Source organism: Rhinolophus hipposideros (assembly GCF_964194185.1).
Source record: "Rhinolophus hipposideros genome assembly, chromosome: 23".
Lineage (NCBI taxonomy): Eukaryota > Metazoa > Chordata > Mammalia > Chiroptera > Rhinolophidae > Rhinolophus > Rhinolophus hipposideros.
In genome coordinates this window covers 7,594,778-7,620,524 of record NC_138069.1, presented here as the reverse complement: position 1 = coordinate 7,620,524, position 25,747 = coordinate 7,594,778, and the positions used below count along the sequence as shown (strand labels likewise).

Genomic DNA, 25,747 nt, shown 5'->3' with positions numbered 1-25,747 from the left:
CGACACGTAGGATACGAACAGAAGTTGGGAGTCTCAAGACTGGGACTCTTGCCTTGGCCTGACTGTGAACTGGTTCTGCAAGCAACTGACTTAACCTGTGGTACTCAGCTGTCTCATCAGTAAGATTACGTGATTTCCTACTTTCACATTTTACGCTGAAGTAATTTTGGTTTTTTGCCTCCTCAACTTCTAACATGAAAACAAAAATAAATCTTTGAGTGAGCGTTCAGGATACTTCTATATTTATTGAAAGTAGTGATATACTCTAAAACAAATCAAAATAAAGGAACTGGGGAAATCAAATTATTTTCTTCATGTGCTTTATACATATTTAACTTAAGTATGCAGACAACACAGAAGCAGACTCAGCTTCCTCTTTCCCAGCACCTTGGCATTCATTTCAGGTCTGTAATTCTTGTGGGCAGATATACTTTGGAATGTAGAACTTTTAAGATTTTATAAAAATAAAAAAGTAAAATATAAAAAGTGAATATAAAAGTGCATATATATGACATAACAACCAGTAGGGTAGCTAGGGCAGCCCCCGTAAGCAAATACATTAATACTTACGCAAAGTAATATTAACTGAGATAGGTAACAACTCTCAATAGCCTTTCTTCAATTCACATCAGATTTTGCCACAAAATAGTTCAGGAGTTTAGCCACTAATTGTATGACAAAAAAACGTTCAGTTTCCTGTTCTTTCAAGATAAGGGCTTGCAGATCTGTCTTGATTATCTATCCATGGTTAATCAGGAGACAATTACTCTTTTGGGAAGATGAATATTGGAAAATCCTTTACCTCCTCCACAAGTGGCATCGCAGTCTTCCCAGCCCGTGTGTGTCCACATGAAAAGGGGATCTGGGGCTTTAGAGCTCTGATTCTCTGGAGGAGGGTCTGACGGAATGGTGTATTCATAGTGAAGACCGTAACTCTGGTCTTGAAACAGCAGAACCTACAATATAATACACAAAAGTGATCACAGCCTATAGGTCCACATAGAGCATGTTCAATGTGAAGCATAAAACTCAGGCTATCGATACCCTCCAATGCTTATTGCAAGGTGTGTGTGCTTCCTTAATACATTGTAGAAATGTGACATTATTGCTCAACTGCTGACACTGTCATACTTCTGAAAAGATTGAAGTTCCACACTTACCTCTGAGGTAAAGACATCATTGAAGAAAAACCCACATGGATGAGGTCAGAGATACCAGATCATTTTCTTTTAAGTCAATGGACTAGACAGTTTGCCAAAGCATGGCATGTATATGAGATGACATAAGTAGGGGGACACGAATATGTGTCCTATCTAACATTAAGAGTAATCTACAATCTAATGTCAAATGTAGCTTTCCTGTTCTTCTAAAACAGGAAGATGGATAGAAAGTCCCTGGATCAAAAGAGGAAGAGGATAAAAGACTTTGGGATTCATTTTACTCCATAAGGGCAGAGAACTTCTAAGCCAATGGAGGGCACGAATTTTATTCCATGATGCATACAGTCAACTTTTAATTTTGGCAAGGTTGCTACTTTTTCATTTGTAGCAAAGATCACTTCCTTCGAAAAGAAATTTATGTGAAAATGAACTTTTTAATAAATATTAACAGTACAGTTACATACACATATGTAAAAAGTGCAATAAAGCATAAAGGATGTAAAAGAATGACTGAATTTGGGGCTACACTGGACATAAGCAGGGACCCTGTCCACTTTGTTCTCCCCTGGTATCCTGTGCCACGCTCAAAACTGGTCATCATGAGCAATCATACATATTTTAAATGAAAGAAATATAGCTGAAATATACTCATTTTAAATAAAATAATAAGAGTATGTGTTTCTTTAGAAATACATTTGCACAAAATACACCAAACAACTCCAAGAGATATAGCATGTCTATGAATCTGAGGATTTATGACAGCAATCTATATAACATAACGTGATACATAAAAACGTATATATCTAAACTTTACATTATGTTAAATTATTAGGGAACTTTATTCAATATTTAAACTGTATCGAGGTAGATGTAATGATAGGCAATTCAGAGTAAACACTCCATGGGAAAAAAATTTAAAAGAGCTGAAGGTTAATATTCTTTATTTCTTTTTTCAAATTCTGTTCAATATATCAACAGAAATACTAAGAAATATTTTAGTGTGTGGATTGGGGAATTAGCATGATGGCATTATAAGTCAACTATGTCAAGAATAAAAATGATAGTTTTTAAATTCACATGTACATAACATACTGGGTACTAATTCTAAGTACATCACAGCGTTAATTTTGACTTGAAATATCTCATTTGATGTTACCAGTAAAAATGATTTTCAGCTAAATTAGCTGAGAGTGAGAGAGAGAAAGAGAGAGGAGAGAGAGAGAGAGAGAGAGAGAGAGAGAGAGAGAGATTGACTTACCCTATTTATGGACATAACCAGAATACCACATAGTTTTTAAATTGAAGAAATGAACGTATAAATAAGTTATTTGCCAACTTATTTAATTCAATGAAAATGTGTCTATTTTTCCCAAAAACTACCTTTTCATTGATAGAACTTTAGATTGTCCTTGAGTAAATAATGCCATTTAAAATAGGGACATGGACTACAACACCATTAGCTCTCTCTGAAATCATGTAAAGTTGGCAGTGTGCTTTTGCCAGAAGGAAAGTGTGACCGTGTTACAGCTGAGGGGTACAGACTGCAGCATGGCAGCGGGAGGTATTGCTTTTGCGAATGCAGTGCTGGCTTTCGATCTGTAATAGTCATTAAAGAAAAATATCTTAGAAGTGCAGTTTCCCTTGGATTACTGAATAAATCCAGGTCACACAGATGCCTTCTTTTAGACATAGTTCACTGACTTTAATTATGTTTCATGCTTCCAGGAAAAACCTTGGTAATTACTAGTCAGATTAAGGATTCTGCAGCAAGGAAACTCCCCCTGCCCAACACTGAGGTCTCACATAAACTGTTTTAAGATTTTGCATTGGAGGCTCAGTAAAAGAGCTTCGGTCTTATTCCATAAAAAAAATAAATTAATTAAAACGTAGGTAACATTCAGATTTCTTGCAATCCGATCGTTAAAAATGTTTGTTGTTGGGAATGTTGCTATTCCGAGGTGAGTACTTTGTAAGGTATGTAAATGTCTAATCACTGTGTTGTATATCTGAAACTAATATAATTTCGTACGTCAACTGTAAGCGAAAATGAAATTTAAAAAAATAAGTGACCCAATCATGGAATGAGCCAGATATTTGTCATACAATGTTTGTTTAGTCATTTTTTTCCCCCTCTCTCCAGATGGCATGGGGCACAGAGTGGAATTTCCAATTCGAATGAAATAATAGAATCTGAAGGAATTGTGGGGAGATGAACAAATAATTAATCAAAGTATACATACATTGATGATCCAAGGCTGTCTGGTATAAAGAGCATTCTACCGGGAGAGGCAGCATAGAAGATTAATTAACACCGGGTTTATTCACAGCTAAATAACTTATTGGGATTACTGTACACATTACTTAACCTTCCTCATGCTTAGTTGTTTTTTTCAATCAGTAAAATGGAGTATATTACACAGGGCTATTGGGAGGATTGAATGCTGTAATGAACATAAAGCACTTTTGGACAATGTCTGACTCGTAGCGCTTAATGAATGGTGCTCATTACCATCATCGTCGTCATCATCAAGATTTGGAACAGAGGGTCCCCATGCAACTCTCCTTGCTCCTCTTATCCCTGTTGGTAAAATTTATCGATTGCAGTCTAAAAAACATTATTACTTGAAATACGGTCCATGGACCAGCAGGGGTGGCGTCGCCTAGGAGCTGGTTAGAAATGCAGATCTCAGGGCCGGCCCCAGAGCAAAGGAATCAGAGTATGCCTTTTAACAAGAACCCTGGGTGCTTTGCAGGCACTTTAAAGTCAGAAAAGCAAATGGGCCAATATGTGATTTGAACCTCTGGCTCCTAGACCAGCAACACAGATGTCTCCAATTGAAGACAAATTCAACTTAAATTGTGTGGAGATATTAAATAATGTGGCATACCACACTCCAAATAAAGAGTCAGTTGATCGTGTTTTAGAGTTGTTTTTATGTGTGGACTTAAAGAGGTGTTGAAGTGTCTGAATTTTAGACTTTGTCACTAGGATGGAAAACACGCCAGCTCTGCAGTCAGCCCTCTGGCTCCTGAGCTGTTAGCATGGACTGCAATGATCAAGGTCAAAAAGGGCATTTGAACTTCCCATTAGCTTGGGCGCAGAGCGCCACTGTCCTGTTTCTTTTACTCCAAACTCTGTCCTGCCTCATATCTCATCATTTATTACATAGTAAAGAAACTTATCCCAAACATCCCAAATTTCATAATTCTTTTCAGGAATCAATTAACCTAGTAAGAAAACAGAACAGGGTAAATGGAAGCACTGCTAGATTTAGTTACCAAATCGTTTCCCCAAAAAACAGTACCATTTTATCAAAGGCATTTTATAGATTCAGACAATGCCCACTTCGTGGATATATAAAATGCTATGATTTACTATATTATGGCATTCTCTTCACAGACATCCACTCTGGTTAGCACCAGTATGCTTTTCAGAAAAAGAGGTTCCTTATTGCCTGTAATTCACCTCTACTTTGAGCCTGTGAGTCCCTAAAAAATTTTGTTCCTCTTGTAATAATTTCCATTTTTATATATCGCGATTTAAAACACATTTGAAAAATCCCTAAACACCCATGGAATTTTAAACGTCTAGCTGACAATTCAGATTTGGAACAAAGATTAAAGAAGGCACAGTGGCACTGTCCTTTGCCACAGGGAGCTGATTACACAATGTTATCGACTCTTTCCCTCATACCAGGAGGTGTAAAGGTGATGTAGTAGGACCTTTGGCAGAGATCTTCTCCCAGAGGCCTCGTCTTACGTAATGAACAGTAGTTCCCGCTAAGTTGAATGCTCCAGAGTGTTCAATCTTCCAGTCACTATTGATAGACTGTTTTCCAGTGTCTCGGAGAGCTGTAAAGAGGTTCAAAAATGGTATGAGTATTAACAAGTAAGCAGCATTAATCAATATCTACTTCACGTGACTTCATTACAAGTAATTCATTCATTTCTAAATTAATGGGTCAACGCCCTGACCTAACCCAGGAGGCAAGTCCTCACTGGGAAAGCCTGAAATCATACCAAATGCCACAAGCTCTCCTTCCCCTCCTGAAACTGTCCACAACCACGTGGCCATAAATATGGCCTCCTCCGACCTCCCTTGGACACTTGGTGTCTGTAACCCTTCTTTTGGTCCCTAATCCTTAACCGTTTAACATATCCTTGTTTGAGGCTCTGTGTGTCTCTGCTGTCTAGGCAATGATCTTGTGAGCAACGTGAGGGCTGGCTTGACATCTTTTACATGCCTGGCATCTTCTATGCCCCCCCCAGGAAAGTGTGTCATTAAAGAAAGGTCACTAAACAGCATGTTAACAGATCAAAATGACAGGGTTATATTCATTGAAAAATTTCAAAACTATTTTGTTAGTTTTAAAAACAGAACTCAGGACCTTTTCACATCCCTAGTTTGTGATTTGCTCTGTACAAAAATGGAAGATAAATGCTAATGCTCACTCATAAACAGCTACCATTTGTATGGGATTTTACAGAACAACATGTTTATATATACTTTTTCTCTATTTCTGTTTTGAACTGATCTCTGCTACTATTTAAATAAGATTCATGACATGGAAGTGTAATGTCATGATACCAATTTAAATTAAAAATTCCTTCTTATTTATTTCCAAATTGTTTAATTTTTTAAAATTTAAGTTTTAGACTCTCCCATATGATTGAATTCTCTTCCAAAAAAATATTTACACGTTCATTCTTTTTTATGTCATAATTCTATGAAAATGTTGTAAGCCAATAAATCTTCCTAACTTTTATTTTAGCTAATCACTATTTATTGAATGTTTGAGGGTTTCCAAGTTTTTTACATTGTACATAATGCTCAGATAAATATACTGTACACTAATTATGTGTATATCTGAATATTTCCCTTGGATAGAGTCCCAGATTTGGGATTACAGAGCCAAACAAATTGAACACTTATAGATTCGGAAAACAATTTCAAATTGATTTTTGTAAAGATTACATCAATTTATATTTTCATAACAGTGACTAGCGTGCCCATTTCTGAATACCTTCTCGGAAGCACCTTCCTCTTGTATAATATTTAATCAAGACTAAATAAATATGTATCAAGTATCAGCTAGAAATCGGGAAATAGTCATAGTCCTGGGACTTCCCAAAGTAAACAATATAAATATATTCTCTGGCTTCATGGAATTTATAATTTAGCTGGTGAATGAGAAATTAAACAAGTTACATGTAAGTCACCAACATCCTAATTATGCTGAAGGTTGTGTGGGAGGAGTCAGGAAAGGCTTGCCTGAGGATATCTTTTACTGAAGATGTTAAGAAAAGAGAAGCAGAGAGAGAGCAGTCAGTGTTGGGACATTTTTTCCTGCGGGCCCTGCTAGGAGCTCCATCCTCCTCCTCCTCTGATACCTTATTATCGGAGCTGTCTCCTGCAGGCACCACAGTTAGAGGCCTTCCCGTCAAAACAATGTTGAGCGAACACAGCTGTTAGGGATGGACCTCCCCGCACCCTGGCCAGACTTCCCCCCAACCCGGAGGCCTAACCCTATAAAACAAAGCGCTGGACCCCGGTAAATGCTCAGTCTTTGGGAACGATGTCGGCCCGGCGTAATAAAGCTGTGTTCTCCCTGATCTCTGCATGCCGCTTGAGTCTCTCCGTCCTTGCTGCTTTCCCACAATATCAGGACTGAGGAAACAACCAATGGAAAGGACTTAAAGCTCAATGCCGCTCAGTGAGCATCAGAGACAAGTGTGCATGACGCCAAATGCACAGCAGTGAGCCACAAACAGATGAAGCTGGAGAAGTAAGGAACAGCCAGGCCTGACAGGCCTTGTTAACATTTTGAGGGTTTTTCCCTGAGGAAAAAGAATGTAAAGCTATAAGAATGTAAAGCTATTATGCAGAAAATGGACTGAGGTGAGGTAGGACATACTTGGATAGGGAAGACAGGATATGATATTAACACAGTTACCCGACTGAAAATAACGGTGTCTCAAAGTAGGGTAAGGAGAAAAAAATCAAGAGGAATTTAAAAGTGAAATTGATAAAATATGATGATGACTTGGTTATCCTGGGTGACAGGAAGTGTCAGGTATGACGCCAGGTTCCTAGGATGAGAAAACGGGTGGGTTATGATGGCAAATAACGAGATGGGAAAGTCTAGCAAAAGAAATGGGTGAGGACAAATATCAGGAGTTAAATTTTGAACAATCTAAGTTTTGTTTTTTCAATCTCCTGTTTTACTGCTATGGAGGTTCAAGATATTTTTCATTTGCTTATTTGTCATTTGCATTTTTATTTAAATTTTTTAAATAAATTATTCATTATCTGTAAGGTATTTCCAGTCCACTGAGGGGTTTTTCTGGTGCTTATATTCACATTATTACAAGCAATGTATTAATAAATTTATTGAAATTTTATCTCAGCGATCTTAATTTTCTATTAATTATATCTTTATCATGCACTGCATTACCGTGTTTCCCTGAAAATAAGACCTAGCAGGACAATAAGTTCTAATGTGTCTTTTGGAGCAAAAATCAATATAAGACCCAGTCTTGTTTTACTATAAGACTGGGTATAATATAATATAATGTAATGTAATGTAATGTAATGTAACGTAACGTAACATAATGTAACATAACGTAACATAACATAATATAATATAATATAATATAATATAATATAATATAATATAATACTGGGTCTTATATTAGCTTTTGCTCCAAAAGACGCATTAGAGCTGATTGTCGAGCTAGGTTTTATTTTCAGGGAATCAGGGTAAAGCATGTTTAAGATAAAATATTAAGCATACATATTTTCATATTTATGAAAAATATATAAATATTAATTTTTACTTTGAATTTTAAACTTGAAAAGAAATACGTTGACAGAATACTCTCAACACTTTGCAAATAGTTATTACCATCTACAATATGATACACTTCAGGTAATGTTAAATTGATTTAAAAAATAATGATTTTGCCTATAAGGTGAAATATTTCCCTGTATTTCTTTTAAAGTCTATTAACTATTTTGAGAAATCCTTTTGGCCTAGATTTGTACTATGGCCAGTATAATTTCTTGTTTTATATCCCCTGTATTTTAATATATATATTCCGGGCACAATTATAAATGAATATTTTTTTGAAAAATCTCTAATAAAAATGCCTGAAAAAAACTTCCTAAAAAAATACCATATACTTAAATTATTTTTGAAATCCAGTCTTATAAATTTTGTCTTTCAACTAGAGATTTAAATTTTTAAATGTTTGTTAAGAATGCTAGCATGTTTTGGTTTGTTTATACCATCTTACTTTGTGTTTTTTTTTCCTACTTACTATGCATTTCTGTTATTTTTCTCCTATCTTGTTTTCTGCTGATTGAGTTTTTTAAATTTCATTTTAAAAATTATATTTGGTTCTCTAAATATGTGTAGTCGATTTTTATTATTGGTAAATCCTTCTTGTATATATTTAAACATATTGACTATAAAATTGTTCTATTTTCTGTAGATTGTTCTATTTTCTGTGTATGAATAATATATATATATGTCTGATTCTGCTCTCCCATATTTTTACTGTGTTTTGTTTATACATTTCCTTTTGTGTTTTCTGAGTTTCTTTTTTCTTTAATCATAAGATTTTATTTGTTGCAATTTATAGAATCCCTTTGAGGCCTGGTTTGAAGGTGCATTACTTTAAAAAAATTTTGCATTTGCATATGCCAGCCACCGTAGTAACCTCATGAAAATAAACGCCTTGAGGGTTTTGGACTTCATAGTTAAGGTAAATTAGTGCTGCAAATCTGTATGAACATTTGGTTTCGGTTACAAATTTTCAGGGAAGTTGATTTTCTACCTCTGCCAAGTATCCATGTTAATACAGACACATTTCCTTTCTTTCTCCTTTTAGGTGCAATTGCATTTCTATCTCTCCTTTGCACTGAGCTTGTAGCCCTTTGGGGTCCTGCTTCACGCAGGGAGTCTCCTATTAGAGTTACTACTTTGCAAAGGTCTTAGGCTTTGTTTTCTGACCACAGTATCCCTGGGCCCTGGAAGCCTAAACTGGTCACCAGGATTAGGCATAAGTGGGGCTTCAGGCAGCTAAATACTCTGGCTTCCTGTTCTCACTTTGTTTTTGGCATGTGAAGATTCCTTAATTTCTTTCCAGTTCAGAGGTAATTTAGAAAGTGTTTTTTTCCTCCTTTTGTGTTTTCCTCAACACTTATAATTGTTTTTACTGAGAAGTTTTTCCATAGAGGATTGTATGCAAAGCTTCAGGCAAGGTAAGTTGACTCATATGATCTTTTTTAGATTTTTTAAAATCATAAGCTATAATGATTTTGTAAAGATATTACATGTTATCTATCTGACCTACTTTACTCTCCATTTTAGGCTTTTTGATAAATTATTAAATTAGCAACCAAATAATAAAGTCACAATCTTCAGAAAAGCAGATGATAATTGCATATGGGAATACAATTCAAAGAGAGAGTAATGAAAAAGAGTAACTGGATTGGGAGGAAATTAAATGTCTCCTATGAGATAATATATAGTTTGATGTAGACAAGTTAATTTGCTACAGAATGATCAGTTTGCCAGGATATGATCTCTTTTCCTTTCTTTTGGCTAATGCTTTTTCAGATGAAGATTTTTCAATGACTTCCTTCCAAGGCCCAAAGGAGCCTTTAGGAAATGTGATTTATGATATGTATTCTCTTCCATTCTTTAGGCAGAAAATACATATCACAGGCTTGAAATCTAGCATTCTACACTTGAAATCTAGGATTTTAATACTGGGTCATTTCTTTCTTTTTTCTAAATTTGCCCCTCATCCATGGGCCCTATCTCAACAAATGCCATCATTATTTGCCCAGTTATTTCACCCAGAAACCTAGAACTCATCTTCAAATCTTCATCTTCTATCAATATTCACATGCATTTTCCAACAAGTTTTAACAGTTTAACTTCTCCAATGTCTCTAGAAGGCTCTGTATTTTCTTTACTCCTAATCTCTTGATTGGATTAGACAGCTGATCTCTGTCTTCATTCTTGCACTGTCCCACTCACTATTCATTAGAATAATTTCTTTTTTCTCACTTAAGCAAGTAAGGAAACTTAGTGGGTTCTCAAATAAACATGGTAACATATTAGTATTTTCAACCTTGATTTAATCTCCAGACTCGGGATGCTTAAGGGCAATGATGCTATTTCCTTGTACAAGAAAAAGACCCTGGCAATTTAGGCCTAAGCCTAAAACTAAGCACAAGGAAAACTGACTTTAATAAGGCCAGACACTTAACACAGATATGTGATTACATTTTTAAGTTGAATGGTCTTTCAATAAAAAGTGATTGGAGTTTTATGTTTAGAGATCTGCATGAGGGAAAGTGGATAGGATCTGGCAGACTTAGAGGTAGTGATTGGAGAACAAAACTGTCATTTCATGATTTGTATTCCACTGAATTAATTCTATGCAACAAGTGATCACATTAGTTAAGAGAAGGGGGAAAAGAGGGAATTTGGGGAAAGTTCAAGGAAAATTTGTTTATGTATGACTGTACTTTAAAATCACAAGTGTTGCATGGAAGGCAATGATTAAAAAATAAAAAGTAAAAGGGAGACTGTAGGAACCAGATATTATGGTCACACTGCTTGGGTTTAAATCCAGGATCATAGATTTTTAGGTGTGTGACTGTCATGTCCAACGCAACACGGGCAGTGAGGGAACAAAAAGGGGCGGCTTAAGGTTAAGTTTTTTTAAAAAGAAAGAAGCAGAGACTTGAGGCAGTTAAATCTCAGAAGTCCAGGGGCCTCACAGCCTGGAAGACTGGAGCCCAGAATCAAGCCGACTGGTGGCTTTTATTGATATTCACATAAGGCATTAGCATTATTTATTCCACTGTCTGTGAATCTCATACATCTTAATAGAAAACTGATTCGAGTCAATCACCCTTGCCTGCAGACAGCTGGACCGTAAGTCTCAACTTCCTCAAGGGACAAAACCTATATGCATATGAATAGATGGAGAGCACCTCATTGAGTCACTTCCCTTGCAGGTTTTGGGAAAAAATGCAGCCACAGAGGCTGAGGCTTTTCTTAGCCTGAGGAAGGTAGGGGCTGTGCCCACCTCTGTGAATCCCGTGGGTTCTCCTGTTGGTCCCCACGACTGGTCTGGCTAGAGTTGTTCCTTCCGTGAGGAATCTTACTCGTCATTGACTATCCAGTCATCTTTTTGGGACCAAACAGAGAGGCATAGGGTGCAAACGCAAAGGTTTAACAAAGTCCCTCAAAGGATCATCTTATAGACTCTCCTTTCTATGGGGGCAGATAGAAGAAAACAAAAGGTTAAGCTGTTGTGTGGCTACATGTGACCTTGGAAAAGAAACTTAAATTCTCTGTTCCTTTACTGTCTGATTTTAAAAACTGGGAAATTAGTAGTATATACTTCACAGAGAGGTTGTGAGGATTTATTTAATGGCTATATTTACTGCACTGGCTCATACTAATCACTATACATATGTGAACCATCTTTTCCTAATTAAAATTCACTCAGAAAGTCTTCATTATTTCCTGTGTGCCAGACCCTGTTTCGGTTACTGCAGTTATAGCTCTGAACTAAATGATCCTTGCCTTCAAGAATTAACAGTGGACATAGACAATATGAAAGCATGCACGTAAACAAATAAGAAAATTCAGAGTAATAAGTGCTATAAAAGAAATAAAGCAGGACATTGAAATAGGGAGTGGTTTGTATTCGAGTGGCAAAGAGAGTTATCAAGGGGAACGCCTCGCTTAAGTATAAACAACTGGATAGAAATCAGTGACTGTGGTAGGATAAATAATGTCCCCCCCCCAAAAAAAGATATCCATGTCCTAAAAGTTACATATCATACAAAGATTCTTCTCTGACTACAATGGGATAAAGCTAGAAATCAATAACAGAAAGAACACTGGAAAATCACAAATTTGTGGAAATGAAACAACATACTCAAACAACGAATGGAGCAAAGAAGAAATCACAAGGGAAATTAGAAAACATCTTGAGACAAATGGAGATGAAAATACAACATCCCAAAACTGATGGGACACAGTGAAAGGAGCCCTATGGAGGAAATTTATAGCTATAAACACTTACATGAAAAAAGAACCAACCTAAATTTATAACTTAAGGCACTAGAAGAATAAACTAGACTCAAAGCTACCAGAAGGAACAAAATAATAAAGATTAGAGCAGGGATAAGTGAAATAAACAACAAAAAAAATTTGAGAAAAATCAACAAAATCAGAAGTTGGTTCTTTGATGAGATCAACAGAATTCACAAACCTGTAGCTAGATGGACTAAGAAGGAAAAAAGACACACTGAAAATCAGGAATCAAAGTGGGAACATTACAGATATTACAGAAATACAGAGGATTATAAGAAAGTATTATGAACAATTGCATGCTAACAAATTGGATAACCTAAATGAAATGAACACATTCCTCAAAAGAGAAAACCTACCAAGACTGAATCACAAAGAAACAGAACTCCTAAATATACCTATAACTAGTAAGCAGACAGAATCAGTAATCAAAAATATCCTAACAAAAAAAGCCCTGGACTTTATGGCTTCGTTGATAAATTCTACCAAACATTTAAAGAAGAACCAACACCAATCCTCAAATTTACCAAATAATTGAAGTGGAAGGAAGACTTCTTAATTCATTCTACGAGGCCAGCATTTTCACGATACCAAAGTGTCGTGCTGGGTGTCAGGCGGTGTCTCTGGTCCCACTCCCCACATAAGAATGCAGGACATGGAGAGGCCAAAAAGGAACACCCACGGAGCCATAGGTAGGGGAGTCATACCACCATAGTCTCGCTGGAGACTGGGTTGGAGACACAGGAGGCAGGAGCCACACTGTCCGCAACCTGCCATCCACTTATCTCTGCCAACCAACCTCACTTACTAGCTGCAATCCGCCGTGCTAACTGCAATCCACTCTTGCTAGCTCAGCCACCATCTTCTTGCTAGCCCCCATTTGCTGCTAGCGTAGCCATGGCAGTTATATTAGTGGCCAATGGCTCACTGGTTACAGCTGACGGCCAACTAGCCACAGCTGATGGCCATCCAATCACAGTTAATGGCAGTTTACTACCTGAGCCAGCACCTTTCTACGTAAGGCCAAGAACCTAGAAACTGCACTCCTGGCTCTGTCCCCACACAAAGCTAAACAAAAACACTACAAAAAACAAAACAAACAAACAAAAACAAAACTACAGACCAATTTCCCTTATGAACATTGATGTAAAATTCCTCAACAAAATACTAGCAAACCAAATTCAGGAGGACAAAAGGCATCCAAATCAGCAAGGAAGAAGTAAAAGTATTTCTCTTCGTAGATATGATCTTATATGTAGAAAACCCTAACTAGTCTACCAAAAAGAAAAACTCTGTTAGAATTAATACATGGATTCAGCAAAGTAATAGGATATAAGGTCAACACACAAAAAGAGGTTGCATTTCTATACATTAACAATGAACAATCAGAAAATGAAATTAAGAAAACAATTCTATTTATAGTATTATAGCATCCAAAAGAATAAAATACTTGGGAATTAACTTAACCAAGGAGATAAAAAACTTATACAATGAAAATTAAAAAACACTGTTGAAAGAAATTAAAGAAGACATAAATGGAAACACATTCCAGGTTCATGGATTGGAAGACTTGGTATTGTTAAGATGTCAACATTATCCAAAAATAACCTACAAATTCAATGCAATCCCTATCAAAATCCCAATGTCCTATTTTTTGCAGAAATAAAGAAACCCTACTTTAAAATTCATATGGAATCTCAAGTGACCCAAAATAGCCAAAATAATCTTGTAAAAGAGGAACAAAGCTGGAGACTCATACTTCCTGATTTCAAAACTTACTAGAAAGCTACAGTAATCAAAACAGTGTGCTACTGGCATAAAAACAGACACATAGACCAATGGAATAGAATACAGATCCCAGAAATAAACTTTATCATGTATGGCCAAATGATTTCTGACAAGGGTGCCGAGATCATTCAGTAGAGAAAGGACAGTCTTTCAACCAGTGGTGCTAAGAAAACGGAGTAACCACATGCAGAAAAAGGAAGTTGAACCATATACAAAAATTAACTCAAAATGGATCAAAGATCTAAATGTAAAATCTAAAATTATAAAATTCTTAGATGAAAACATAAGGCAAAAGCTTCACGACACTGAATCTGGCAGTGATTTCTTGGACGTGGCACCAAAGGCACAGGTAATAAAAATAGACAAATTGAACTTCATGAAAAATTAAAAATAATTGCATATATATAAATTTTTGTGCATCAAAAGACACTGTTAACAGAACAAAAATTAATATCCAAGATATATACAGAACTCCTAAAACTCATCAACAAAAAACCAAACAACCTAATCAACCTAATTGAAAAATGGGCAAAGTGCTAGAATAGACATTTATCCAAAGAAGATATATAAATGGCCAACAAGCACACAAAAAGATGCTCAACATCATAATCATTAGGGAAATGCAAATCAAAACCACACTGAAATATCACCTCACACCCATTAAGATGGCTACTGTTAAAATAAACAAACCCATAAACATTGGGGAGGATATAGAGAAACTGGAACCCTTGCACACTATTGATGAGAATGGACAACGGTGTGTGACAGTGTCTCAAAAAAATTAAAAATAGAATTACCACCTAATTCAGCAATTCTACTTCTGGGTATTTGCTCAAAAGAATGAAGATCAAGGTCTTAAATATTTGTACACCCACGTTCATAGACGCATTAGTGACAAGAGCTAAACATAGAAGCAACCCCAAGTATCCCTGGATGAAGGAATGGATAAGCAAAAAGTGATATATACAAATGATGGAGCATTATTAAGCCAAGAAGAAAGGAAATTCTGACACTGCTATAGCCTGGATAAATCTTGAGGACATTATCCTAAGTGATACAAGTCAGTGACAAAAGGATAGTTACTGTATGATCCCATGTATATGAGGTATGTAGAATGGTCAAATGCATGCAGATAGAAAGCACAATGGTGGTTAGCAGCGGAAAGGTGGAGGGGAACAGGGAGTTATTGTTTAAGGGGTAAAGACTTTCAGTTTTGCAAGATGAAAAGACTTCTGGAGATGATGGTGGTGGCGGTTGTACAACAAGGTTAATGTACTCAATGGCACTGAACTGGACACCTAACATAGTTGAGATGGTAAATTTTATGTGTATTTTTACCACAATTTTAAAAAAGTGTTAGTAAGTAAAAAAAAAAAAGAAAAAAGAAAGGAAAGAAGAGAGAGAGAGAGAGAGAGAGAGAGAGAGAGAGAGAGAGAGAGAGAGAGAGATTCATATCTGAATTCCTGGAACCTAAAATGCTACCTTACATGGCAAGCAACAAACAAATAACTTTGTAGACATGATTAAGTTAAGGATCTTGACATAGAGGGATTATCCAGGTGGGCCTGAAATGCAGTCAACATGTACCCTTAGAAGGGGTGGGAAAAGAGAGGTTTGAACACAGAAAAAGAGGAGAAGGCAATGACACAGGGAAGCAGATACTGGAACAGTGTGGTCACAAGCAAAAGAGGGCTGGTAGCCATCAGAAGATGGAAGCGGCAAGGAATGGGTATTCCCCTAGAGTCTCCAGAGAGAGAGCATGGCTTTGCACACATCTTGATTTTGGCTCCATTAAAACTGAGTATGACCTCCAGAACTGTGAGAGAATACACTTCTGCTCTTCTAAACCACCAAGTCTGTGGTAATTTTTACAGCAGTCACAAGACACTGTAATAATACAGTGACATTTACCATAGTGGGGGACACTAAAGGAGGACGAGGTTTCTGCATGGGAAGGAATAAAATTTTTGAATGAGACTTACTATTTCTGAGGTGCAAATAACACATTGGATAATTTACATTAAATAAACAGGGAAAAGCAATGGGGCTAGCTGCAATTCCCTAGGGAAATAGTTAGCAGGGAGGAGAGCAGGGACCAGCTTGAGCCAACAGTATGGAAACCACACAGAGGTTGAAAACCCTACAAAAGTGACCAGTAGGGGGCATCCAATGAGGCCTCAGGTGTTAGAAGCCAAAAGAAGAAAGTATTTAATGAACTGAGGAAAGGTCAACAGTTTTGAATGCCACTTATGGTCAAATAAAATGTGACCATTGAATTGTCCAATATGGAAGGCACATGCTGACCTTGACAAAGGCAGTTGATGCAGACAAGAGACAGAAATGAGAATAGATTGGTTAAAGAGCCTGGGAAGTAAGGAGTTAGAGAGAGCATGGAGACTTCCCATTTGTGCTATTGGCTTGTTTATTTAACCACATTCTTGAGGTTACTAAAAATCGTTGTACAATGGAGAGTTTTGAAGAATTTGAGAAAACCATTTGAGACATCTATATTCCTTTCCAGCTTGGAAAAAAAAGAAAACTTATTCCCCAGTGTAATAGCCAAATATCTGCTAGTGAATGAATGTACTGAAATTGTCTAGAGTTTGCACAATATCTCCAAACACTGGGTATTAGAGCTTTAATCTGAATTTGGACATCTGGGATGATTTACTTGCACTTAAAATGCATTTAAAAACCATCCATAGTAGGTAAAAGCATACAAATTTAAATATTAGTAATAACAAATTAATCAGTGTGCCACATGACAAAGAATTTCTTTACTTTCCCCTTTCCTCAAATTTTCCTACTCCTAGAAAGCAAACCCTAATGAGAAAAATAATTCGATCCAAGTGTAGACTATCTTAAATACTGCAGAGTAGAAACAATCACGTAATATTGGATTTTACTATGTACAAAGTATTTCCCTATTGGGAAAGAATAATGAGGACATTATTTTTGTTAAGAAAAGACACGAAAGCTTTCTTTAAAAATAATATACATACAATATTTAAATTCTGGGAGAATGTTAAATGTTTTGTCAGACCTAATCACATTAGATCTCTCTATCTGTGACCAATAAAAGATCATTTCATATGATTTAGTTTGAAATTTTAATGGACAAAGCACTATGTATTTTGACAACTTAGTACTTTCTTTCACATATTTAAAAATCTTTAATTAACTTAATTAAAGCAGCTGATACAATTCCTTGCACAGCAATAATTAAAAATTTAAAATACTCTCTTCATAGGAGTATACCTGAAGTGAGACAAGAGAGAGCATTTTTTTCCCATTAAAAGATTAAGTCTTTTTAGTATGTAGAAATATTTTTAAGAATTCCACAAGATTTCCTAATTCTAAAGTAATCGTTTTATACACACACACCTATGTATATGCATTAACATATGCAATAAATATAAATAATATGTATAACTATGCGCATATATAGGATATAAACATATTTATGAAATGTACTTTATATAAATGCATATATATGAAATAAAGCATACCCAAATCATCCAATGAATGTTGTTGGCTTTTTTCAACTTGCACTAACATGTGGAAGCAATTCATAACCCCCCCCCAAAAACTCACAGACAGCCACATTGCTTTTGCTCCTGGGAAGTCCCTGGGAGAGAAGGAAAGAAATTTCTACTTGATATGACAGAGGTGCTTCCTGGGAAATTCAAACAGGTAACCAGAAACGGGTTAACATCCTCGTCACCACAGAAGTCTCAGGGCAGGGAGCTGGGCTCGAGGTTGGATGGTCTCTGTGTCTGTAACACAGATTACCTAAATAGCTATGCGCTGGCTTTTCCTCCACGACTTTGATTCTTCTTGCTCCGGGAGGTATCACCAGCACTTCCACATAACCTGCAAGAGTCAATAAAATATGAAATAAATCTTGAGTTCTTATACGATCTCTTTTCTTAATTGACTTGTCATTTCTTCTTTTGGTTTCACTTTTCTCTATGATATTTCAATACCCACAGGGACACAAATTCTATGTACAAAAACTGTCATCATTTCAAGTGGAGAAGTTTCTTGGAAAGATGTTAAGTCCAGAGCACTAACAAGGACAAACAGGTAACTGAGTTTTATGTGAAAAGCTCTCTGATATCTTAAGAACTGTGAGTCAAGAAAAAAAACAATGGGCCAGCTGGTTAGAAACACAGTGGATTTTGGACGACAGCAAACAACCTCAGATTTTGCTCCTGGGACTCCTTTAAGTTAGAAAGTGTGGGGAAGAAGGACAGGCAGCTGGAGAGAAACAGCCAGAAGGGATCAGGTCCCTGCAGTAGCTGAGCATAGGACAGGAGAGACAGCGCTCTCCCTGAGGAGACTAAGTAGGGGTTCTGAAATAGGCTGGAGACAACTAAGTGTAAGGCCCTCCCTCCATCCAAAGCAATCTAGTGTCACCCAGGAAGGTATCAGGCAGCTAGAAACAAGACACAATTCGTTGTTGCTCAGGCAAGAGTTTTCGGCAGAGGTTTAGAAAAGTAATGCTTGAAGTGAAATAAGATACAGTGGGATAGAAAGGAGAATGTGCAGAAAAAGTTAAAATCAAGACTTCATTTAGTGCAAAATAGTATAGAGTAGATGCCTACTTTTGGCTGAATAGTTATGCTTTAAAATTATATTGAAATAATATTTAATATTCTTCTTAGTATAATTGTAGTTCCATATATCTGATAAAAACCTAATTTCAAAATACTTTTAAAAAGGCACCATAGCTAATCCTAGAGTCGTCTGCTTAATTATTCAAATTCCTCAAACTGTCACAATGATTTGGTGTATACCAAAAGGTGGCATATACCCCACCTGGTGGCAGTGGCTGGAATTAGAGGAATGTGCTTTTCCAATCATAATTTCCATTAGCGAACACTGCTTATTCAATTTAACCATTTTTACTAATACCAAGCCATACAAACATTATCATTTTGTTACATGAACAAATAGGCAGCAATGGAAATGGAAACAAATGCTTACTGCCTATTTGTCCTCAGAAGTAAGATAAGAAAGTCTCTGCACTTAATGAGCTTATAATCAATTGGGAAAACAAAGCAGAAATACCTAATATATATATATATATGAGTTAAATAAAACTTCAAAAATTACGTTTAAAAGATCACATGCAGAATGCTACGGTTACCTCCCTGCTAAAGGATATTAGTACGTTGTTTAAACTGTCCTCATTCTCTGATCACATCACCACTCAAAAGGTTTGCTGCTATTTTTAACTCACAGAAGTGGGATTTATTTTTCCTTTTTCCCTTGTAAATGTTTATATACATTACTCATGTTTGAGAAACGCTGACATCAGCCGGAACCACTATGATTCAGAGGAGAGACAAGGAAAGCTTCACAAAGGAGGAAATAGATGAACTGTCTTTGAAGAATGGATACGGTGTGTGTGTGTGTGTGTGTGTGTGTGTGTGTGTGTGTGCGCATGCATGATGTGTTCACTGTATATAATAAATAAAAGTAAGGAAGTAAGTGGTATTCTTAGTAGCACAAAAATAAAATTATTCTGACAGAATAAAAAGATGTAAGACGATGGCTCTACTGAAGAGTTTAGACGTATGCCCAGGACACTGAATTTATCAATGTGGAGCTACTGGACATTCTATAGCAATGAACTTGTTGATTAGATACTGGTTTAAGAGGCTTTGTCTGGCAGCAGGTGCAGGATGCCCAGCAATGTAGTTGTGAATAACAGTGTCAGGCGTCTAATGTAAAAATCCGTGGAGGCTAAGGTAGAAAATCCAGAAGGCACTGTGAAGAAAAAAATATTCTGAACTTGAGAACCAATAGAAAGTGGGAAAATAAACATTGAACATAATGTTTTATGATGATAATGATGATAATGATGATGATGATGATGATGATGATGATGTGAGAATAGGGCCATTGTTTACAGGAATGCGGAAGTCAAGTTGTAGTAATAGTCTAATAAACACAGCTTTGGAATTGGTAGTTAATAAAATGGTGTAACACACCAGTAAAAATATCCAGGAAGATCTCTGGAATTCCAGAGCAAGGTCAGGCTACTGAAGTACCTTTGGGAGGCATCTTTGCAGAGGTAGTCGTTTAAGCCATAAAAGTAAGTGGAGAAAACTGAAAGAGATTCCACCTTGTGACAATCATTAACAGAGAGATTAAAAACAAAGCAGGAAAGAACAGAGAACGAATAATCCCGAGAAGGTGGAAAGTTGGCTATTTTGGTACAATGGGATTAAAAGATTAGAATATCTCAAGAAGAGTTATTGGTCAACTGTGTCATAAACTGTAGAGACATCAAAGAGAAAGGAGATTGTGACCGGATGTCACAATGAAGAGGTGACTTCATTGTGAGCACATGAATTCAGCAAAGTGTTTGGAGATGTGAAACAGAAGAGTAGATAGGGAAAAGTAACTGCAAACTCCTCTTCGAGTTTAGCAGTAAATTAGTGTACATTAGGACAATAGTTATATCTAAGTTTATAGTTACAGAACAGCAATTTTCTATCATTCAATTGGAATGGTTTGGAGGATAGGTGAATTAAACTGAATTTAATTAAAGAAGAAAGAGAGGAAGAAAAATATTAAGCAGACATTTGAAGAAAGATACCAATGACTGGGGGGCTAGATATTTTTCAGTAAATGAGCCATTTTGCACAATTGAGAATGTGCATTTTTTAAAGAAGTGAATGTAAGAGTGGCTACTGCCAAGCTTAGAAGTTGCAATAAACCCTATGAGGTCAATATCATAAGTTATATCCTCATGTATGACAGTTTGCTTTGTACATAGGAACAGCCTATCTTATAACCAAAAATCCCATTATTAATCAACCATCTTAAAATGTTGATAACAATCATTTTCGTGGTAGTTACAATGAAAAATACCACATTTTGAACAACTGCTATGAGCTAGTCACTATTATTATTTACATAAATTATTACATTTGATCATAATGATGACATCCAAGGTATATATGACATTTCTTATTTAATAGATGAGAAAATAAAGGTAGTAAAAAAAAACCTTTTTCATGACTGTATTGTCTGTAATAAGCTGACTCAAGCTTTGAACTCAGATCTCTCTGATTCTACTATGTGCTTTCAGCTATGACCCACTGCTACTATTTTATAGAACAGAATACATGACACTCTGACTCTCCTACTGCTGTGGCAAACAGAGTCTAAGAGCTGTGTTCTTATACTAAGAATAATACATTTTCTGCACATTTTCTTCTTAGTGTAGACAAGGTCTGACAACTAAGTTCGTGAACTTGTTGCACCAATGTCGGTAACCTTTTTTGATATCAAAGGGATTATTCATTATGAATTTGTATCAACTGAACAGTTAACCAAGTTTACTATTTGGAAATGCTGAAAGGCTGCGTGAAAAAATTAGACGACCTGAACTTTTCACCAATAATTCATGGCTCTTGCATCACGACAATGCACCAGCTCACACAGCACTGTCTGTAAGGGAGTTTTAGCCAGTAAAAAATAACTGTATTGGAACACCCTCCCTACTCACCTGATCTGGCCCCCAACGACTTCTTTCTTTACCCGACCATACAGGAAATACTGAAAGGAAGACATTTTGATGACATTCAGGACATCAAGGGTAATACAATGACAGCTCTGATGGCCATTTCAGAAAAAGAGTTCCAAAATTGCTTTGAAGGGTGGACTAGGAGCTGGCATCAGTGCATAGCTTCCCAAGGGGAGTACTTCGAAGGTGACCATCGTGATATTCAGCAATGACGTATGTAACACTTTTTCTAGGATAAGTTCTCGAACTTAATTGTCAGACCTCGTACTGATAATTATATAGTTCCACACTGGCCAAATACACAATTTACCTTTGAAAGTTCCTTGAAAAAAAATTATCCCCTGGCTAGGCAAGTTACAATGAAAAACATGATAAATGTACAAAAAGAAAAAAGAACCCTCTTAAGTTTATTTTCTAGCTCCAACAAAAGTGATTGAGCAAACCCTAAATAGAGCACAGGGATGGAAAACACCCACTTGTGTCTGCACATGTGTTACTCATACAATATATACAGCGTGCATGGCCAACTGGACCATGTAAGGCTGCAATTCCTTCAAGATATTTTAGGAAGTCCATAAACTATAAGGATAAAATTGTCTCAAGGGAAATGAATACAACATTCCGAAAGTCACAAGGAGATGAAGCGCGTGACATAAGTAAGGACTTGAGCAGATCTTTGGTTTTGAAAGTCCTCAATGTAACGTTTCATTATCCATTGAATTTACACATATTACTGGATCACACACTATGCTGACCACTGAGAACATGGTGCTGAACAAAAATCGGAATGCATTGATCTTCGAGTCTAGTGGGGAAGTAAAGACCAATGAATGTTCAATTGTTCTTCAAGTCTAGTTCAATTGCAAATGTGCCTGGAGCTACACCATATGGATACAAACATGGTAAGCATCACCAAACTAGTTGTCAGTGGTAGGAGGTGGAGGTTGTTCCAGGAACACTGCATTGAATAAGTGACATATGAACTGAGATCTGATTGATGTCTAGGAATTAACCAGGCAAAACTAAGGGGAAGCTAACAGAACCATATTTTTAAAAGCAAGGTGTTGGAGGACGCATGGACAGTCGGAGCATTTGTAAGAAATCTAGTAGCCACAGCTTAGAGGAGGAAAGAGACCTGGGTGTGAGAGGATGTCAGACAGACAAGTAGAAACAGCATCACATTGGACATTTTTTTTATGGTCAAAGTTAAGAATCGTTGTCTCTACCCTGTGAGCAACGTGAAACTAGCATGGACTTTTAGGAAGAAAGTAATATTATTAGTATCTGACACTCCCAATATCTTAGGCGTCATAGACATTTTCCAAATACCAGATGCCAGTAGTATAACTTACCTATAGCAAACAAACAAATGAACACAAGTATAAATTAACGTGCAATAAAAACAAAGGAGGTTGAGTAGGAATCTGGGGGAAAAAATGTATCCACATAACTGCCGACGGAATGACGAGCAGCACTCCCAGTATTAACCGGTTATTTCTGTTTTCTATGCTTGGTGGGAAAAGCAAGTGTTATTACAATGAAATAAAGATATCAGTGCTGAATATGCACCAGTATTCTTCGGTGAACTGTTTCCATGCATATTAAATAATTGGGCAAGAACGCGCTTCAAAAATTCTAGTGTCTTTCAATCTTTAGTTTTTCAGTCTTTATTTGAACTTACGCATCATAAATACTTTACCCATCACAATCAGGCTGATAATTGCACTATAATTGCATTATAATTATACTTCTTAGTTGAAAGTCTGAGAGCCTGTTACACTCATGTATGACTTTTCTCATTGAGTTCTGGCAGATTTTGACTTGTAGGACCTGTCACCTTTTTCATAGCTTTGGAGACTGAGATTTTGATCTACAATTTTCCCTGGGCCTTAGTTACTTTTAGGCTTCAAAATATACCTTTTGAATTTACCTTTTACCTTACTTACCTTTTATTCTACTGGGGCCCAGCAAAAGGTTGTATTCAACTTTAGAGGGCTGTGTCTAATTTTCTTTTCTGAAGGACTTTTATCTAGAATGAACTGTTTTCTTGAGTATTCAAACATAAATGGCTTGTCCTTTATATTTAAACTAATACATAGTTTAGTCTCAGGGTTTTTGGTATTTGAACAAGAAAGGAATTTCAAATAGGAAAAAGTTGACTTATGGAATATAAGCATATTAAAGATGATAAAAATATAATCACAAATATTAAGACAGTTCAATAGGTAGATGTCTAGCTAAGAAACTAATGTAAACACTGTAATGTCTGCTTCCTCCCAGTGAGCTTGAGGACCTGAGTATAAAGCACTATCTGTATATAAAGCATATTTGTGGTCATTATATTTCAGTACAGATAATATTACTTTTTGTTGGGGATCACTTTAAAACTTACACTGTAGAGATCATTCATAATCATTTCCTCCTCACATCCCCCGAATAATAATATTTATAGACGAGGAAACAAAAGAATAGAGAATGACTTGCCACTATTAATATGCCCAGGACATCATCCCATCTTCTGACTCCCCTGTTATTGTTCCCACCATGCTACACTGCTAAAGACTCTCTGTTTTCTTTTCCCTCCAAAGTTAGTAAAACATTAAGAAAAAAAAAAGAAAATGGAAAGCTGTAAACCTGAAGACGAATACTCTCAATAGTTGCTTCAACCTGTTAAAAATCAATTATTCTTTTAGACATCATGCTTTGCATCGGAGAATAAGGTCTGTAGAAATCTGATAACATTTGCCAATGCAAATTAGATTATTCCCTTGCTGCTACAATTTATTAAATGCACAACAGATGACTTCATATTTTCATTACTGGGAAATGGGCTTGTTAGAATTTCTGGCTCAGATCACATGTATTGTATATCATCAAGACAAATCATTCAATACCCATTACAAAAATCTTCAACGGAATCAAAACTGTGATGTGTTAAGTCAAGGTTCTATGTAAATTCTGTCTCCAAAGATTGTTCGGATTATTAATTTTGAAACAAATAAAAAATAATTACCTGCTCCTCTGGTGTGATTAAAATCTCCTTTAATGATTTTGCACGATTTTCCATTGCCATTGCATACACCACAATGATCTTCCCTTGCAAGAGACCCTAATAAACCATCACAGCCAATTTTCTGTAACGAGAACAATACATCATAAAGTGAGATTTTTCTTTTTCTGTTTTAACCACTAATTTAGGACAAATTTAGTCTCTACAACCTAGACGTGTTTAATTGACAAACTAATAAAATGTCATATTCTTTGGTGCAAACCAATACAGTAAGCTCATGTCAAATAATATCTGTCAAGTGATCAACTAGCACGATAGTGATGAGAGTATTTTTTGTATATTAAAATTAAATGATATACTAAAGCAATTTGGAAAAATATTGAGACAAATGCAATTTACACAAGGCCCAAAGGAAATCACATTTTTATTAAATATAGCACAATTAATCTAATTCATTCTACTCAACATAGAACAGATAACATATTCATGATATGGATGGCTTCACTTCTAAAGTGGTTGCAAAGCCAATGCTGAATATTAAATGTTAACTTTGTGAAAACCAAACATAAATGTTTATTTTCACTGCAGTTCACGAATAAACTTCTATGCCCGTCTTCTTTGGCATCCAGCACACAAATGTGAGTAAGAACTGCTCACAACCCATGGCTGCTATAAGAAAATATAAACAGTGGGGAAATTAATTTTTATATGCTCCCAGAAGAATTTTGTTAGTAAAAATCTTCTGAGATTAAATCACTGACTCTTTCCTAGTGAATAATGTTAGTCTCCCACTGACGTTCAGTAAATATGATCATATTTTGCCAAGCTGTGCATACTCAAAGAGCAGAATTTAATGTCAGTATCGTCAGAAATAAATGGTAGGATGACACAATTACCTCAAAATAGGAGCTGCAAGAGAGACAGATAATATACCCACTTAGAACAAGTTAAAACTATTTTAGAGAAATTTTTAAAATATTAAATAAAACAGAAAAAAAACCCAGGGTCTTTTGCTGTGGGTGTTGGTGCTGTGATGGGGGAAGCAGGCGATGATAAAATGCAGCTGCTGGATAAATACCCTGAGAGAACAAAAATCACATGAAACCTACATAATATTGCA

The 25,747-nt window shown here is 36.1% G+C and overlaps 1 protein-coding gene across 1 annotated transcript in view; it reads right to left on the bottom strand.

The window, feature by feature from the left end:
- Positions 1 to 25,747, bottom strand: part of ADAMTS19 (ADAM metallopeptidase with thrombospondin type 1 motif 19) — a gene marked incomplete at its 5' end in the record, with an annotated part of 238,706 nt that overhangs the window by 46,725 nt on the left and 166,234 nt on the right. Inside the window, 4 exons of the mRNA XM_081036202.1 lie at positions 803 to 956; positions 4,855 to 5,012; positions 17,867 to 17,947; positions 24,631 to 24,751. Of these exons, the coding sequence (XP_080892328.1) occupies positions 803 to 956; positions 4,855 to 5,012; positions 17,867 to 17,947; positions 24,631 to 24,751 (514 nt within the window). The remainder of the gene's footprint in view (positions 1 to 802; positions 957 to 4,854; positions 5,013 to 17,866; positions 17,948 to 24,630; positions 24,752 to 25,747) is intronic.